The 19414-nt window shown below is 32.6% G+C and overlaps 1 protein-coding gene across 6 annotated transcripts in view; it reads left to right on the forward strand.

The window, feature by feature from the left end:
- The window catches only part of LNPK (lunapark, ER junction formation factor), a 120711-nt gene extending 102129 nt beyond the window's left edge, over window positions 1–18582 (forward strand). For all 6 annotated transcript variants that reach the window (XM_058440936.1, XM_058440922.1, XM_058440930.1 and 3 more), the window contains 5 exons: window positions 19–231; window positions 7418–7523; window positions 8716–8786; window positions 9581–9751; window positions 16943–18582. In XM_058440936.1, the coding sequence (XP_058296919.1) occupies window positions 19–231; window positions 7418–7523; window positions 8716–8786; window positions 9581–9751; window positions 16943–17175 (794 nt within the window). In that variant the 3' untranslated portion in view covers window positions 17176–18582. The remainder of the gene's footprint in view (window positions 1–18; window positions 232–7417; window positions 7524–8715; window positions 8787–9580; window positions 9752–16942) is intronic.
- The last annotated feature ends 832 nt before the right edge of the window (window positions 18583–19414 follow it).

Consider the following 19414-nt stretch of genomic DNA (forward strand, 5'->3'; position numbering starts at 1 on the left):
TGTACTTACTCTTCTCAGAGATTCGTCAGCGAACTGCAGCTCAAAGAAACCTTTCTCCAACACCAGCAAGCCCTAACCAGGGCCCTCCTCCACAAGTTCCAGTATCTCCTGGACCACCAAAGGACAGTTCTGCCCCTGGTGGACCCCCAGAAAGGACTGTTACTCCAGCCCTATCATCAAATGTGTTACCAAGACATCTTGGATCCCCTGCTACTTCGGTGCCTGGAATGGGTAAACAGAGCACTTAATGTTATTTACAGTTTATATTGTTTTCTCTGGTTACCAATAAAACGGGCCATTTTCAGATGGTATGGAAATGGCATTTCATTTGGAAATAGCAGAGCAGTTATCTGATTAAGCAGGAGTTCCATATTCAATTAGCCATAACTCTTTACAGCTGGCACCTTGTGATACTGAAACCTATTTCTTGAGCTCATTTAACTGTTATGGCTTCTTTGTTTAAATGGCAATAAAACTTTGTATTATTCTGTAGCCAACAGTACAGCATATCTTTTTATATTCAACTTTAGAATGCCTCCAGATTTATATAAAACGGGGATAGAAGAAAACACTTTTTGGAATGTTTTGATGTTTTTTGCTAAACTCCATACATGTATTTTTAAACATGACAACATATTTCAGGAATAATACTCCTGTATTGTGGTATACTTTTGTTAATGTGGGCTAGTAGATTTTTTTTTTTAAGGCATAGAACCTTAGTATTTTCTGATAGATATTTTATAAAGCTCTATTAAATGAACATATTCTCTTTATTTTATTTCATAGATTATCTCTTTTCACTGTGGTGGATCTCTAGGGGAATATCCCATTCTGAAGTGTAATAGACTGTAGTACCCTGCAGTTTCTTTTGGAGTGTGATTGGGGTATGGAAGTCCACTGCTTTAGCACAGATAACATTGTTTTATGTAGATTTCCATGTCATATCGTTGCATATGATAGTAAATTATTTATTTTGTTTTAGATTATTTAATCCTAATGTAGATTACTTTGTTATTTCATGACTAATTACTAATATATAATAATGATTTTGAGGCTAGACAGTAGATGATATCAGATAATCAGAGTATTTGTGTAGTAAAATCAATAAATAATGGAAATGTCACTTAGTACAGTAGATGTTTTTCCTGTTTTCCTTCAAAAATGCAGCATAAGATTTAAAACTCTTCATTTATTAACAAATTAAGAATACCGACTATAAATGAAATGTATACAAACCTTAAAACTTTTAAAATAGTTACATAAAACAATACTTTTAAATTTGACATATAATGACAATACTTAAGGCAGCCATATATTTTATGAAATTGAGAAAAGTTAAATTGATTGGAAATTACTAATGTTTCTGTTGTTATCTGGTTGATTTGAGATACCCATGATTTGTAAATTAAAATTCCTGGTTGTTTAATGAAAGAACTTTTTTGGGTGCGAATGTATGGATTATATACATTTGTATATCTAATTTATTTTAAGCAAAAAGTTTAGCAATATATAAAGTAATAAAAACTGTATTGCACATGTAAGAATAGGGCTATAGAATTAATAATAGCCTAGATTTTATGATCATGTAAATATAACATATTTTACTAAAGTTTTTAATTAGTTTCTGTGTGAAAGACTGTGTTTAAATTGTACATTGTCAAAAATGTGAATGAGTTAAATAATTTATTATAAAGAAGATTAATACTTAATTTTTTCTTTATGCCATATTTGTGGAAGAGAATCAATTTAATGTGTATTACCACAGAGCTCCCATATGTTTGAAAATTAATAACCAGCAGGTACTTGATAATTTGCCAGCCTGTGTAAAAATGACCAGTATTCCTACAATGATTGCTTTTGATGTTTGTATTAATTGCCATTGTCTATAACAGCATGAATATAAAGATGCATGTGTAAGAGGTTTAAGATATTTTTATGAAATCCATTATTTCATTTATCCAGATTCTTTTGTGGATATGTTCACTTTAAATATGTAGAAGTAAAATACTCTAGCAAGTTAAGTTGGCTTAAATGCTTTCCAAATTTAATTTGTCTTGCTTATTCAAGTTGAAAATTTGATAATGAGGGATGATCATGTCCGCATTCAAGTTTATTTTTTGATGATAATAATTGAATGTTGTTAGCACAAGTAAACCAATAACTTAGCTGATGGAATCTTTTTTGTTGTTTTTTTGAGACAGAGTCTTGTTCTGTTGCCCAGGCTGGAGTGCAGTGTCATGGATCTTGGCTCACTGCAACCTCTGCCTCACGGGTTCAAGCAATTCTCCTGCCTCAGCCTGCCGAGTAGCTGGGATTACAGGTGGGCGCCACCAGGCCTGGCTAATTTTTGTATTTTTATTGGAGTTTCACCGTATTGACCAGGCCGTTCTCAAACTCCTGACCTCAGATGATCTGCCCACTTTGGTCTCCCAAAGTGCTGGGATTACAGGTGTGAGCCACTGCATCCTGCCAGTGATGGAATCTTAAAAGTGTATTTGAGAGCCAGGCACGGTGGCTCATGCCTGTAATCCCAGTACTTTGGGAGGCGGAGATGGGCAGATCACCTGAGGTCAGGAGTTCAAGACCAGCCTAACACAGTGAAACCTCGTCTCTACTAAAAATACAGAAATTAGCCGGGCCTGGTGGCAGGCACCTGTAATCCCAGCTACTTGGGAGGCTGAGGCAGGAGAATTGCTGGAACCTGGGAGGTGGAGGTTGCAGTGAGCTGAGATAGCGCCACTGTGTCTCAAAAAAAAAAAAAAAGTGTACTTGATTTCTAATACTAAGAACTTGGTCTAGAACCTAACTTTTATTTACTAATAGCTATAATTTTGACATCAGTTGCCCTTTTATAGATGGTAATAGCCTTTAAGTTTGTGATTATTTACAAATCAAATTTCCTTTTTATTCCTTTGAATTACAGGAATTTAGTATAATGTAGTATTGCTATCCTAAAGCCATCTTGAATACTTGAAAGATTTTGTCATAGTCATTTTGAAACCCTTGTATCCCTATATTGCAGGGCGTCTTCCAACAGGGTTCCATTTTGTTTCAGAGTCTTCTATAAAGTCTCCATGTAAACCTCCATTGCTGCCCACCATATTATATTCATTCTGTCATTTTACAAAGGCAAACATCACATTTTATTTTATTCTGTCACTGTCTTCTCAGTGCCTTCTGTGTTGTCTCAATTCAGAGTATCTCCTGCAAATAGTTCTCTTTCAGTTTTCAGAGGTTATAGGGTTACAATTCATAACGTTTGAATGTGTAACTCTTTTTGTTATTATTTTTATATAAAATAAAAATTATTAACTAAATTTTATGTGTTATTCCTCCACTCCCCACTCACCATTAGTCTCTTATGATATTGTCTAATTTATTACATGAACACAGTATATTTCTCTTCACTCATTTAGGTCATTAATTTCTTTCAGCAATGTTTTGTAGTGTTTGGTGTATAGATTTTGCACATTTTTTGGTTAAATTTACATCTAATTATTTCATATTTTTAATGCTGTTGTAAATGGTATTGTTTTATTAACTATTTCCAACTGGTTATTGCTAGTATATAGAAATACAATAGATTTTTGTATATTGCTCTTGTATCCTATAACCTTGATAAACTAATTTATTGGCTCTAGATAGTATAACTTTTTTGTAGATTACATAGTATTTTCTACATAGACAGCCACATTGTCTGAATAAAGAAAATTCTACTTCTCCCTTTCCAATCTTGTTTTCTTTTGTTTATTTTTCTTACCTTATTATATGAGCTATAACCTTCAGTACAATGTTAATAGAAGTGCTAGGAGTGGACATCCTTGCCTTTTTGTTGGTCTTAGGGGAAAAGCAATTATTCTTTCACAGTTTAGCATGATGTTATCTCTAGGGCTTTTTGTTTTAATAAATACTCCTTATCAGCTTGAAGTGCCCATCTATTCTTAGTTAGCTGAAGGTTTTCTTTTAAATCAGTAATAGATTGTGTATTTTTTCAAATGCTGTTTCTACATCTATTGAGATGTTTATATTGGGCTTTGTTTCTTTGTTTTAATGCCTGTTCATATAGTGAATTACATTGATCTTTAAATGTTAAACTAACTTGCTTTCCTGGAATAAATCTCACTTGATCATGATGAATTATCTTACATGCATATTGTTGGCTTCGATTTGCTAGTATTTTGTTAAAAATGTTTATATCAATACTCATTAGGAATATTGGTCTGTGGTTTTTTTGTTTATTTTTTCCTTGTCATATCTTTGTCTGGTTTTGGTATCGGAGTTATGTCGGTTTCATTTCATAACATTATGAGTAAGTATTCCCTATTCAGTTTTCTGGACAATTTGTGTAGAATTGGTGTTATTTCTTCCTTAATTTAAATGTTTCCTTAATTTTAAAGATATGACCAGTTGAATCATCTGGGCCTGGTATTTTTTTTTTTTTTCCTGAGAGAAAAAGGTGTTGTTGTTTTTTTTTTTTTTTTAACTAAAAATTCAATTTCTTTAAGAAAAACTATGACCAATATCACACATGATCGTAGATGCAAAAATTCCTAACAAAATTTTAACAAATAATTATTTTTATCTTCTTGAGTGAACTTTGGTAGTTTGGTAGTCTTTCAAGGAATTCATTCATTTTATCTAGCCTGTAGAATTTATTGGCGTTAAGTTGCTCATAATATTCTCTAATTATTCTTTTAATGTTTTTACAGTCCGGAGTTATGGCATTTTTCTCCTTTCTGATATTAATAGTTTGTATCTTCTTTTTTTTTTTTTCCTGATTAGTCTGGCTAGAGGTTAACAATTACATTGATCTTTTCAAAGAACCAGCTTTTCTTTATTATTTTTGTATTTTCTGTTGTATTAATTTCCTCTCTGATCTTTATTATTTCTTTTATTCTGTACTTTGGGTTTCATTTGCTCTTCTTTTTTAGTTTCTTAATGTGGAAGCTGAAATTATGGATTTTAGTCCTATCTTCTTTTGTAATATAGGTGTTTAATATTATAAATTTTCTTTTCAGTATTGCTTTAGCTGCATATTATAAATTTTGATTTTTTTTCCATTTTCATTCAGTTCAAAATACCTTCTAATTTTCATTTTGTCTTTGAATCCTGGGTTATTCAAATGTATGTTATTTAGTCACCAAATATTTGGAGATTTTTCAGTTGTTTATCTGCTGCTGATTTCTAATTTAATTATATTGTTAGAAAACATACATTGTGTTATTTGAATCTTCTTATGTGTATTGATACTTGTTTTATGTCTGAGAATGCCATGTATTGGTAAATGTTTTATATTTACTTGAAACAACATATATATGTCATGGGCGATTGGTTCCAGGATCCCCCAGTGGATACCGGCATCCACGGATGCTCAAATCTCTTAAAAGAAATGGCATAGTATTTGCATATAATCTATACATATCCTTCCATATACTTTAAATCATCTCCAGATTACATATAATGCATAATAGAGTGCAGTCAGTTATCTTTTAAGGTGATTTAAATAATAAAAAGTCTTATGTATTTACCCACGTGATAACTGTTTTAGATTCTTTATTCCTTTGTGTAGATCTTGCTTTCCATCTGCTATCACTTTCCTTCTGCCTGAAGGACTTCTTTTTAACATTTCTTGTATTGTTCTTCTAGTGATGAATTCTTTCAGTTTTGTATATCTGTAAAAGTCTTCATTTAAAAAAGATGTTCATATTGGATATAAAATTTTTGACAGTTCTTTCTTTCAGAACTTTAAACATACTGTTTCATCGTTTTCTGGTTTGCATCTTTTCTGATGGGAAGTCTGCTGTCATTCTTATCTTTTTCTCTGTACATAATGTATTTTTTCTTTTTTTTTTTTTTTAAGATTTCTCTCTCTTCTTTTTCTTTTTTTGCTTTTTTTTTTTTTTTGAGATGGAGTCTCGCTGTGTTGCCCAGTCTGGAGTGCAGTGGCACAATCTCAGCTCACTGCAACCTCCACCTCCCAGGTTCAAGCAATTCTCCTGCCTCAGCCTCTCGAGTAGCTGGGACTACATGTGCATGCCACCACGCCCAGCTAATTTTTGTATTTTTAGTAGAGATGGGGTTTCACTATGTTGGCCAGGATGGTCTGTATCTGTTGACCTTGTGATCTGCCCACCTCGGGCTCCCAAAGTGCTGGGATTACAGGCATGAGCCACTGCACCCGGTCAAGAATTTTCTCTTTATTATTGGTTTTAAGCAATTTGTTCATACACTGTCTTGGAGCAAAATTATGTTTCTTGTATTTGGGATTTGTTGATATTTTTGAATCTGTGGGTTTATAGATTTAATCAAATTTGGAAAATATGCATTATTTAAATAGTTTTGTCTTTTTGTCTACTAATTCAGTCATTTTCATAATTTCTGGGTCAATTTTGATTGATTTTTCTTATCAGTGATATTTTCCTGCTTATTGGCATGTCTAGTAATTTTTAATCTGTTGCCAGAGATTGTGAATTTTACGTTATTGAATACTGGGTTTTAAAAATTCCTATACAGTACTCTTCTGAATACTTTACCTAATGGCCTGTGTGTTAGGAGGTTTTCCCACTCTGATTGGAAATGGGCAATATTCTTGGCCCTGTATGAATGCTGTTTCTTTTCACCTTTTTGAGTAGTTTTTTTCCTCCATCCTCAGATAGTTTTCTCACATGCATGCACCAGTCGGTACTCTGCTGAATTCTCCAGTAGACCCTCTGCAAATCTTTGTTGTTCTTTCTCTGTGCCTTCTCTCCTGCTTGGTACCCTTTCTTGTGAACTCAATATACCTTGGCCTTCTCAGAATTCTGGCTTTGTCTCCTCAACTATGAGAGTCTGCTACACTTCACCTGGGTTTACTTTCTTTTCACTGCCGAGTGGAAACTCTCTGTAGGCAATAAGCTGGGGCAGTTGTAGGGCATGTTTTCTTTTTAGTCTTCTCAGGGAACAATAACCTACATTGCTTGATATCCAGTGTCTTTAAAACTGTTACTTCATATGTTTTGCACAGTATTTTAATTGTTTTAGGTGGGACATTAAATCTGACACCTGTTGCTCTATTATGGCCTGAAGTGGAAGTCGCCTGATTTACTATCACGTAGGCTTTTAAGAGTTGGAGCATTTTAAAAAATCAGTTTGTACAGAACTAAGCATAATTTTATTTGCTAGTAGTTACGTAGGAATCTACTACAGAATCTACTAGCAAAGGTAGTTCTAATATAGCACATATTTAAATATATTTTTGTAGTACAGTATTTTTAATGAAAATTTGAATGTTCTTCAGAGATTTATAAGAATTAGTATTTTGCTCTTTTGTTAAAACCTTTTAAAAGTTCTAACAAGTATAGGTAGTTCTTGGTAATGGAATTAAATTTTATGTGTATTTCATGTATATAAATTTTGTATGTATTTATTTATTTAATAGGTCTTCATCCTCCAGGTCCACCTTTAGCAAGACCTATTCTCCCCCGAGAACGAGGTGCTTTGGATAGAATTGTTGAATATTTGGTTGGTGATGGTCCACAAAACAGGTAATATTTACTGGGGTGGTAGATAAATGAAAGTGAAAACAGGATGTGTGTGTGTGTACACACTAGATGTTATACAGTTTTGTGGCACCTATTTTCTGACTTTAGAGCATAATGGAGTATTTTATAGCCCTGCAAAAGAGTATATACTCAATTATTTGACAGTAGAAGTTTTGACAACATAGTCTGGATTAAATCCATTTTGAAAAAATATTAACTGTGCTATAACTTTTAGAGAAACTGGATTATTTCATTGAAACTTTTAAACTTGAAAGAGCAAAAACATAGTTCAACTCTGATAGGTTCTAAGAAATGGAGCTTTATAGGTATCAGTACTGGACTTGGTGATAGTAGTACTTTTAATGTTAAGAGCAATTTGCATGTATTTAGTACTTAGCAGTTCTCAAAATGCTTTTCCAATTATTCTTAAAATAACTCTAGGAAGATCGTATGATATGTACAGAGCAATTGTCAAAGTATAGATTTTTAAAAAATTCATTGGATAATAGATGTTTGACAGCGCTCCTAATTATTATTTAAAAAAAGAATCAGAATTTAATGTTTATGTAATAAATTGTATGTTATTCAAAATAGAATGACATTTGATATAGCGAAGTATTCACTGAGTATATCCACAGAGAACTGAGAAAGTATATAAATAGAAAATGAGGCAGATGTTTAGTGTAACTGGGAAAGGTATAAGAATCATGTATAGAAATTAATCTTTGGGTTGTACTAAACAAAATTAAATATGTTTATTTGCCGCAAGACATCTCAGGTTTTAATAATATTCATTGTGAATTTCTAAGAGGGTTCGAACTTTTCCAGCGTTATCTGACCACAGATTTGGAGGCTTTCATCCCCAGGACTATACTTTGGGAAACACCAAAATTTAAGTGTTCAGTTGTCAAATATGTTTCTGCTAATTTAGTAAAGACGTATTCATTTAACTGTTGCTTAGTTTATTTTAAATTTGATGTGTAAGTTATATTTTTAAATGCTTGAAATTTGGGCTTTGGTTAATTTTGGCTTTTGTTTAATGAATATTGTTTTGTGGTTTACTAAGTCTCATATAATTTGTTATGGCATATTTAGCTGTGTTAAAATATAAATTAGCCATGATGGCTAAATTAGTCTCTGTCATGAACTTTGTCTGCATTTGTAACTGGTATGTTCATTTTTTCTTATGGTGTAGGTATGCACTTATATGTCAGCAGTGTTTTTCTCATAATGGCATGGCTTTGAAGGAAGAATTTGAATACATTGGTAAGAATTATTGAGCAATGAGATTTAAATATTTTACGCTTAAATATTTTATTCTATGCCATTTTCTATGCAGTGTCATTTTATTTTATATACTCTCTTTGTATACATTGGTTAGGCGTATTATCCTTATTTTAGTACATAGAGCAAAGCAGGGAAGACAATTCAGGTTTCTTCCTATATAATGTACAGCCTCTAGGCCAGTTGTTCTCAAACCCCACTGTGTATCACAGTCACCCAAAGAGCTTAAAATAATTATGATACCCAGGACCCATTTATAAAGAGTCTCCTTTAATGTACTGAGTATGAGGTCCAGGCATCAATATATTTTTTAAAGCTCTGCAGATGATTCTCATGTGTAGCCACTATTAAAAACTACTGTGGTAAATTGAAAATGCTTCTAAAATATTATGTACTACATTTTCATGGGTAAGTGTGCAAGGTTCTGGATTTTAAAATACCTAATAACTCTGGTGACTAGAAATGTAATCTCACTAATTCATTTAAATCATTAATATTATTCTGCTATCAACCTGCTGTGTAACTTATTACATAGTTAGCCTGCTATGTAACCTGTTATGCCTTTTCTGCCTTTAATTTTAAAAATTAAAATTCTAATAATTAGGAAGTATGCTTTAGTTCTGTTTAGAGCTTCTACCATATTATTATTTAAATAACACGGTAACTTTTAAAAGGTTCTTTAGAATATCTGCAAAAGTGATCTTGTGAGTTAACTAATTAGTCCTTCAACTTTGTTTGGTTTGTGGTTTTGCTTATTTTTAAAAAATTCTCTGCAGCTTTTCGATGTGCCTACTGTTTTTTCTTGAACCCTGCAAGAAAAACCAGACCCCAGGCTCCAAGACTTCCTGAGTTTAGTTTTGAGAAGAGGCAGGTGATGGAAGGTTCAAGTTCAGTTGGTCCCTTGCCATCAGGAAGTGTGCTTTCATCAGACAACCAGTTTAATGAAGGTATGAATATGTTAAACAGTTTTGCCCCTTAATGACATGTGTTATTTAACAATAATAAAAGCATAATGCTTTTAGATGGATTAATTTATCAGATTTTGCCACATGCATATGTCAACTATGGCTCTGTTACCATAGCCTCCTGTGTGATAGGTGTGATGTGTTTCACTTTTAACATGCAGGTTGTATTGTGATAAGCAACATCTAGCATCAGCTAGTTAAATACTGTTTATGGAGTGACCTTTTCTAAAAACTGTTGGGAGATTTGATTAGTAATATTTTCATGGGTTAATTTTTTCAATTTATCTGAGTGAAAGATTATTGGAATTATGAAACAACTATTGAAAGGATAAAATACAAGATTTGTGATTAACATTGATAAAATAAGTTTGTATCTACCACATGAATTGGTGGAAATTACCAGAAAGCAGGAGTCTTTGGAATTATAAAGTTATCTTTGCGTTTTTTTGGATTACTGTATCAGTAGGACTGGTATTTCATTAAAACAAACAATTTTCTAAAGGTTCAGAAGATTAGCATTGCCTTTGATGTAAAAATCAACCTTATTTTAGAGAAACAATTTATCAGAATTTATTGGGTTTTAGAATTCATCTTACAATTCTATTTTAGGAATTCTTGAGGAAGTTTCATGAAAAAATGGAAAAGATGAGGTGGAAGATTAGACTATTGCCAGCTCTTTCTTGCTACAGTATTAATATTTGGTCAGGAGCTCTTTGTTAATCAGTTCTGAATTATGAAGATTGCCAAAATTATGAAACAGGCCATAATGTTTTATTGGTATGTGTGATATGGAAAAAAATGCATATTCGAAGTTTAGTTCACGTAATTTATTTACCAGTCAGGATTAATTATTTTAATTTCTAGGAATTATCATTTACATGTATTTGATATTTTCTTCATAAAAACATTGAGTACTGTAAAAAATTGCTTTAATTGAGAATATTATATGAAGCAGTGAATTTTCAGATTTCAGAAATTTAGTATGGGATTTGAGTATCGATATTTTTTTTAACTTTGAAGAGTGAACCTAAAATGTGTGTTGAATTGGGTTTGGCTTTTGGCTTACTAACAAATATCAAAGTGAATTTGAATACAGATAGCTATGACAGAGGCCTGTATTCTTCCAACACTGAATCAATGCATTCATCTTCTCCAAGTCTGCAGCATCAACTTCAAACAAAATATCAATTTTTTTCTTTTGCTTAAGTCGTGCTCTGAGCTGCATGCTGTCACATGCAAACTGCATCTGCCTTGCCATTGCAAGGCACTGCATCTGCCTTGCCATTGCAGCCTCGTGGAACTGAAAATTAAAGGATTTCATACTGAAGATGCCTAGAGGAAAAACCGAAGTCTTTTCCATGACTAGCCCTGCTTATAGAAGCTAAAGTGAATATCTGTAAGCTAATAGTTGGGACAGAAAAAAAAAAAAAAAGACAAGACAAGAAAAAACAGTCAACACAGTGAAAATCTTGATAAGGAGTCCCATACTTTGTCTTCTGCTAAGGTCAACATAGATAGTTAGCAAACAGCACCCAGCTATACCTATCCTTCTCATCTAATCTAGGAGGAGCAATACCCCAGATGTCTCATTTTCTGTCTGAAATTCCTGGAAAGAAGTCTTACTGGCTCAAACCCATCCCCAATAAGGTAATGTTATTACATGAAGACAAAACTGGAGGCAGGGTTTGATAACTCCATAATGCTAAAAACTGAAGCAACAATTCCATTTGGTTAAGATAGTTTCTAGAATAATAACTTTCATACTTCTCTTTGGATTCATCAAAGTGGCCATGAGCGTCTTTTTCTTTGGCTTTCCAGAGGATTGAAACTTTTCTCAGGACTTCTAACTCAACACTGTGACACACAGTTATCAATTCCAAGTTGGCTTCCTTTAGTAAACAACTGGAAGTATATCTGATGAACAGATGAAGCTGCATTTGTTTTGAACACCGGTGGCTTATGAGTATATTGAACTATTAATGAAGACCATATCATCTCAATCATCTACTCTTTGCTAACAGCCAATGTTTTAGATTTCTGATTTCTAAATGATGTAGATACTTGAGGTCTGAAAAAAAAACTTTCCTGCTTTAATTCTTACATTATTAAAAGTATTGCAGTGGCTCCTTCTTGGCAGCAGAAACTGTAGAGATGAAGTTATTGAAGTTACAGATGGAACCAAAAGATAACTTTCTTCCATCCAAACTTTTCTTTAAACAAATATCAGTAACCATTTTTATGAACAATCAAGAATTAATAGAAGAAATATTTTTTTCAATCTGTGATGTAAGGATTTTGAAGTTAAGTTTTGCCTGGATTCTGATTTTGGAAGATTTCGCATTTAGGATGGGGCACAAAGCTGTTTTTCTGGACCGCTCTTTAGAAAAACATACAGAATCTTGGAAAGTTTTCATCAAAGGAGGAGACCTAGAAGAAATTTCTCTCATTAATTTCTCACCTGAATACCTAGAATTTTTTTTTCTGGAATTTTACATCCAGATGCTTTGGTAATAGATTATTAGAGAAATACCAACAAATTATGGATATAGATTGTCTTTTTATTTGAGGGCATACTAAATACGGCAAGAAATGAACTGCTTTTAGGTTCCTCAGTTTCTTTTATGGTTAAATAGATAGTACCCTAATACTTGAATCTCTGCTAAGTTACATTAAAGCGGTTTATCAGTTTTATCAGTTTTACCTTTTTTAAAAAAAGCATTCTTTTTATGGTATGTGATAATCATTAGAGTACTAGGTTTCTACATTGTTGGTATTCTGATGCAGTGATTTTTTGGCTACCATGTTTAAAAAATGTTACTGTTAATATTGTGTTTTTATTGCCCAGTTGTATTTGTCTAGGTCTCATGCAATTATTTTAGTAGAGTATAGTTTTTGTCCAACTGGAAATAACTTCCTAATAATAAAACTCATGGCCTCTAATCAATGCTATCAAAAATAGCAAGTGAAATTTATATAAGGTAAAATTTAACTTGATAATGTGATTTTAGTCCTTCTCTTTCTTTTATGCAAAATACTGTTACCATTAGGTTGTGCTGAGCATGGGAAAATTCTAAGTTTAGTATTTTTGTTATGCTCCAGGAAATTAAACTATTTGATAATGTAAATTTTGTTGAATTCCATGTATTTACCAGATCCATTAAATAATCTTTTTATACCTTTGTTTATATTTACTTATGTGCAGCCTTCTCAAGATATGTAGTATGTTTTTGCATGTTTGTTTTAGACATAGAGATCTTTTGGCCTTCTCACTCCCTTTTCTAAAACACTTTCACTTAATAGTTTAGTTTTAGATCATTGCTTAATAATTAAACTCTTGGCCAGGCATGGTGGCTCATGCCTGTAATCCCAGCACTTTGGGAGGCCAAGGCGGGCAGATCACAAGGTCAGTTCGAGACCAGCCTGGCCAATATTGTGAGACCTCGTCTCTACTGAAAAATACAAAAATGATCCATGCGTGGTGGCATGAGCCTGTAGTCCCAGCTACATGGGAGGCTGAGGCAGGAAAATCGCCTGAATCCGGGAGGCGGAGGTTGCAGTGAGCTGAGATTGCGCCACTGCACTCCAGCCTGGGCGACAGAGTGAGACTCTGTCTCAAAAAAAAAAAAAAAAAAAAAAAAAAAATCCTTAACTTGTCTAATTAATTTGCTCAGAAATGGTAAATAATTCAATGGTATTCTGTGTGTTGATGAATACTAGCTATTATGAGTGGTTATAATTTAATTGAATTTTATTTACTGAGTTATTGGGTTGAGTTGGGGTGAAATTTGTACCTTTGTTTCTTAAATATAAGTTAACCATTTTCCTTAAGGCAGGAAAATCTTGTAAAAAGTGCCTTGTTTAAAACTTATGAGTTAAAGACATGTCAATTTTAATTTAACAGTTCCTTTGGGTAAGTTTGTAGCTTACATATATAGTGGGCACTGATGTGTTAGCAAGGCAAAAATATATGAAGTTGTTTTGCTAGACTATTATTTAATTTTCTTAAGAAATTATTTTTTCAAGAACTAGAGTAAAAACCTAAACATGATGTTCTTTACATGTTTTTGCATGTGTGTAGTTTATAGGTGGGGCAGTGATATTCCTTATATAATTACACTGTTTTATGAGTTTCAGTTTTCTAGCTGAGTTGAGACTTTGCCCAAACAACTGGAAGCCAATTGTTACTATTTGGTAAAAAATAATAATAATATCTCAATAATAAGAATATTGAGGTTGGGGTAGGGTGATGGCAGGAGTGGGGAAAGAAATTGCATGGATCATTTTTTGTTTTATGACATTGTGGTATATTGTTTTCTTGACATTATAGATGCCAGAGTTGATTTTAAAATTTTTCTTACAGATGGAATTAGGTCATTCAGGTAATTGTTTCATATCTTAGTCTTAAACTGGGCCATAAAGGGAAGAGTAGGGTTGTTTAATTAGTGTGAACACAAAGCCTGGTTTCTCTTACAGTATTTTATGCCCAAATATTAACATCTTGTGAAATATATTTTATTCCACCAAGCTGTTTTAAACTACAACTTCATGGAAGAAATTTGCTGTTTTTGTTAGAATGGGCAAATGATGCGCTTCCATAAAAATGAAAAAAGTATGTTTGTAACACATTAAATAATCTTATAAAGCTCTGTGGTTATTAAACTTATATGTAATTCTCTGTTAATCATTTACACTTAATTATTTAGATCTTGTTTGATGACTTCTTACAAAATGGCATTGGCATCCAAACATCAATACCTATCTTATTTAGACTACCTGATGTCTACATTGTAGATGTCATGTCACATACCAATTTTTTGTAGTGTTACTGCCATTAAAAAAATTGCTTTTCTGCAGATTAACCCAGGGGAAGAAACTTAATCATTAATAGGCTCTTTGATTATTTTCAATTTCCACCCATTTCACCAATTTTGTAGTCTTCCACATATTCTCTGAAATACAATAGTGACTGGAAGACTTCGTGTATCTTGTTTTCTGATTATGATAGCACATGGTATTTCTATGAATTCTTGTATTGCAGACATTTAAAAATTTCAGTATTGTAGTTCTCCTCCTTGTATTAACCACTTCTGTGTGGCCCCAGAATTTGTACATTAAATTGGCTTTGACTAGTAAAGTCTATTTTTGAAAATAGTAACATCACAAAACTTTAATATGACAAGCCTTGAATTTTGATACTCCTGTTTCAGTACAGTATTGAGGCAGTCTGTCAGACAGAATATGACAAACTATGTGGGCCTGTTTTCACTTAAACATGTTTATTGGTGAGTTACATCCTGGATTCTTAGCTTTTTGTTTTTTCATTTCTTGTGGCTTTATTGGTTTGTTTCAGAAGGCTTACTAAACTATAAGAAATTGTGAAGTTCTTGCCAAGTAAATACTGCTCTATGGCCAGAGAGTTGTGGAAAACCATGACGCTTAACATTCTGTCTTGGATACATTCTGTGAGGGTAGAATTACAAATGATTGGTGACTCCTGAAGTTTTCCACGGATAACTTGTTTGCCCTTGTAGCAGAAATGATTTGTACATGCCTGTAGTTTCATTTGCCCTTTCTGCTTTTCCTTTCTGCTCTGGAACATTGAAATAACAAAATTCAAGTGACTTACTGTTTTCTAACTTGGATTTTTATAAAATTCCAAGTGTGTAGCAATGCCATTTTAAGTTCCATATTAAGATACAGATAGGATTTAAAAAAATGAAATTTGGCACAAATTAATTTATGGACATTCCTTACTACTTTTTGTGAGCATAGGAAGTTTTCATATAGTAAAACTGTAGAATTTGGGCCTTTATTCTACATATCAAAAGGAGGAAGGTGGTTATAACTAATTATATAAGCCAGAGTCCAAGGTATCTCTTTAAAGAAATAATTCTTTTTAAATATTTTTAAAGTCTTGGCATAGAGTATGTGAGCTATAGATAATTTGTATTTATTAAAACTGGTATGGTAAAACCATGGATTTCCAAGACTTCCATATTAACACATGTGCATATAACACATAATTTCTTTGCAAAACGATTTTATTTATTTAGCAAAACTGACCTTTATTATACAAGGAACTTAATTAGAACTTTTTACTAAGGCTGGCCTTCCCTCCAGAGTTTTTGAATCAGTAACATTTGTAGTATATCGTAAGGAATCATCTATGAGAGTAGAAAAATCTGCTTTTTTTCTTAATTGATATGGTTTGGCCATATTTCTACTAGCAAAAATATTAATTGCTGTTTTTTACATAAAGAAATACCTTAAAGCTAGATTTTTATCTTTAATATAGAAATTGGGTGGCCCAAAGGTTGTCTGCTCCAGTCATTCCCTCCTCCATCCTCTTCTTTAAACTTTAAAGAATTAAAGGCAGTTTATTCAATACAATTGTTATATTATTATTAAGGGATTTGAATTCAATAATACTTAAAAAGAGAGTTTAAAAGGAGTAAATTTTCATGTAGAGACTAGTACCCTTAACTTCTGCTATGCAGATGGGATTAAAAGACCCTTCTCTTTCTCTCCCTAACATGCTAGGTATGTAGCACATTCTGACCCAGAGGTTAAATACAGAGGACTTGTCTTGCAGAGGGATGAGGAGAGACTAGTTATGCCTTTGGAAAAGATAGAAACCTGACTTCCCGGTTTTTGGATAATAGAGATGTATATCAGTGTAGGAAAGCACCATCCACCCACACACACCCACCCACCCACAAAGTACACCTTTACATATTGCTCACAGGGTTGCCTGGACACAAGGGAAACAGTTTCTTCAGGAAATGTAATCTGGACATTAATTCATTTGCATTGTTTGCTGGACTTTTGTATTACAGCACATAATTCTGTTGGGACTATGATTTTTGGACTTTCAACTTTCAGATGTGTCTTTAGTAACTTATTTTGTATGAAAATATGGGACATTAGAAAAAGTATATTTATGGGTTTATTTCCTCTGAATTACTTTTTTTTCTTCTATCATGCTAACTGTAAAGAGAGTTATGTACTTATTTTGAAAGATTTTAAGGATAATGTTAGACAATTGTATGGTTTCTGTGTGTGTGTGTGTGTGTGTGTGTGTGTGTGTGTGTGTGTGTGTTTATCTTTTGCTTGCCTTATTTAGCAGTTTTAACATTCGGGTATTCCTAAAGTTTTGAATCTTTATCTTTTCAGAATCTTTAGAACAAGATGTTCTTGATAATAATACAGAGCAGACAGATGACAAAATACCAGCTACAGAACAGACAAACCAAGTGATTGAAAAAGCATCTGACTCAGAGGAACCAGAGGAGAAACAAGAGACTGAGAATGAGGAAGCCTCAGTGATTGAAACCAACTCCACAGTTCCTGGAGCTGATTCTATTCCTGATCCTGAACTAAGTGGAGAATCTTTGACGGCAGAGTAATAAATGCTTCCACGTGCCTTCAACTGGATATTTATAGTCTTGTTGATGTCAGTTATTGCTTTTTCGGTGGCACTTTCTTTTTTTGCCCCTCTAAGGGTATGCTTGCGTATCATTTGAATTCAGATTGCCTAGCTATTTGAACATCTCAAAGTTATATATACTGGGTATTAAAATGAAAAACAAGTTATATCAGTGAAGTAAGATCCTTTTGAATGTACAAAGACCTACACTATTGAGACAGCTTTTATATTTTCTTTTGTCCATTCTAAAAGTAAACAAACATGATTGCTTTCTTGTTTTCTGTATGTATAACCTGTAAATATCCATTTTGACATAGGAAGAACTTTGGTCAAGAGTAAGTTCTCTAATTGTGTTTGTTTTAAGGAATGAAACTTGGTTAAGATTTTGACTACTTAATTATTAAAAATTGATAGAATTTTAGCTCCTGAGATATTTACAACTGGGGGAAATGTCTATTTAGGTGTTTACATTAAGCGATATGAAAGTTGTTATTGTTACCACATAGGCACTGGTACGAATTCTCAATAACAATGCAATGGAACAGTTAAGTAGAACTGTAACTACATAGGCACTGGTACGAATTCTCAGTGAGAATGCAATGAAACAGTCAAGTGCAGTGTTTCTTTTTGATGTCCTTTATTTTACAACTGGGCCAAAGGCACATGATGTATATAGTTAGTTTATATTTACACACTAGCATATAGGAAATATTTCTGCACTTGACCCTACTTGAATTCTGAGCATTATTTATACATATAAAATGATGATATACAAGTGAATTTTGTGCTCTTGTTTGTATTTTATTAAGGAAAATAAAAATAATCTGGCATCAGTTTCATTTTGCTAAATATCTAGTCTTCTTCAAACAGTATCTTGGTGGGTGACTTGGCTATCTGAAAAATCTTAGGAGGAATAGCTCACAATACAATAAATCTGTAGATTCTGCTTAGAGCAAATTGTGGTACTTTTATTCAGACTTGTTTCCTTTCTAGTTAAGGGAAATAGTGACATTTAGAAGTTTTAATCAGAAGTTAGGTTTTTCTGATACAGGAACATCGTAGGCCAGCCATTTGTAATTTTTAACTTTGAGAAACAAATTTTGTGAGACTAGGTAGTGGGTTGCTGGTAGTTAATTGGATTTAATATTTGTATTAAGGATTAACTGAAAAAAATGTGTCTCAGTGCTAATTCTTGGACCTTTAATACAGTGTGCTTATCTGTTATGGCCTCCTTTTATCTCTCTTCTCCAATATTAAAAAAAATGGAAATCAAATTATTATGCTGAAGGGAAAAATATACCTGTATAAGAGTGGTGTGTTTGGCTAATGTTTCTAAGTTGCACACAGTTTATTAAAAACTGAACAAACCATTTTTATCATTTAAAAATCTATTTTTATGATTTAATATCTCATATGTGAAGTTTTTTTTTTTGGAACTCAATCTGTTAACAGTCTGAGACATCCGGTATAGTAACCAGAGTTTTTGAGCCTACCATATTGGGCTTAAATTTCAGGTCTGTAGTCTTGGGCAAGTCACCTAAACTCACTGAGATTATTTTTTCATCTGTAAAATGGGAAGAATTATGTTTATTTTTGAAGAGTATTAGGATAATTAAAAATAATGTAATGTGCCTAGCACACTACCTGATAATGATGGCATTTGTTCTTATTAACGTCTTTAAAATATGCAAGGACCGTAAGTTTTTCCTCTTGCAGATGAGGAAATTAAAAAATAATATGAACATGTAATTCAACTTCTCAGATTCAAGCCAATGTTTTTTGCATCAACTTTTCTTTATTGTATGTATGTATATAAATACATAGATTAAGGAAATGGGAAACTGAAACTATAGAATATAATCTTTTTAAAAATAACTTCATCAGGTTTTTTGTATGTTACTGACCCATATGGATTTTAGTAACATCTTGCTTAGTCATGTTGTTATAAAACATTCAAATTCTGATATACATTGCTTGAAAATGAGTAAGTACCTCAGAGAAATTTGATAGACTCAGATAGTATGACAAATATCTTTGAAAGAAATATGGAGGAAGGTTAAAAGGGGATTAGTAAAATTAATGCAATAGGTAACATGTTTGTAACCATATAGTATCTTTTTAGATACAAAAGCTTATTTTCATTATTATTATAATAAACAGTTAATGGTTGAAACATTAGTAAAATGTCCTATTTCTGATTATTAACACTAGTATAAATG

Source organism: Hylobates moloch, unplaced genomic scaffold (genome assembly GCF_009828535.3).
Source record: "Hylobates moloch isolate HMO894 unplaced genomic scaffold, HMol_V3 SCAFFOLD_1, whole genome shotgun sequence".
Classification (NCBI taxonomy): Eukaryota; Metazoa; Chordata; class Mammalia; order Primates; family Hylobatidae; genus Hylobates; species Hylobates moloch.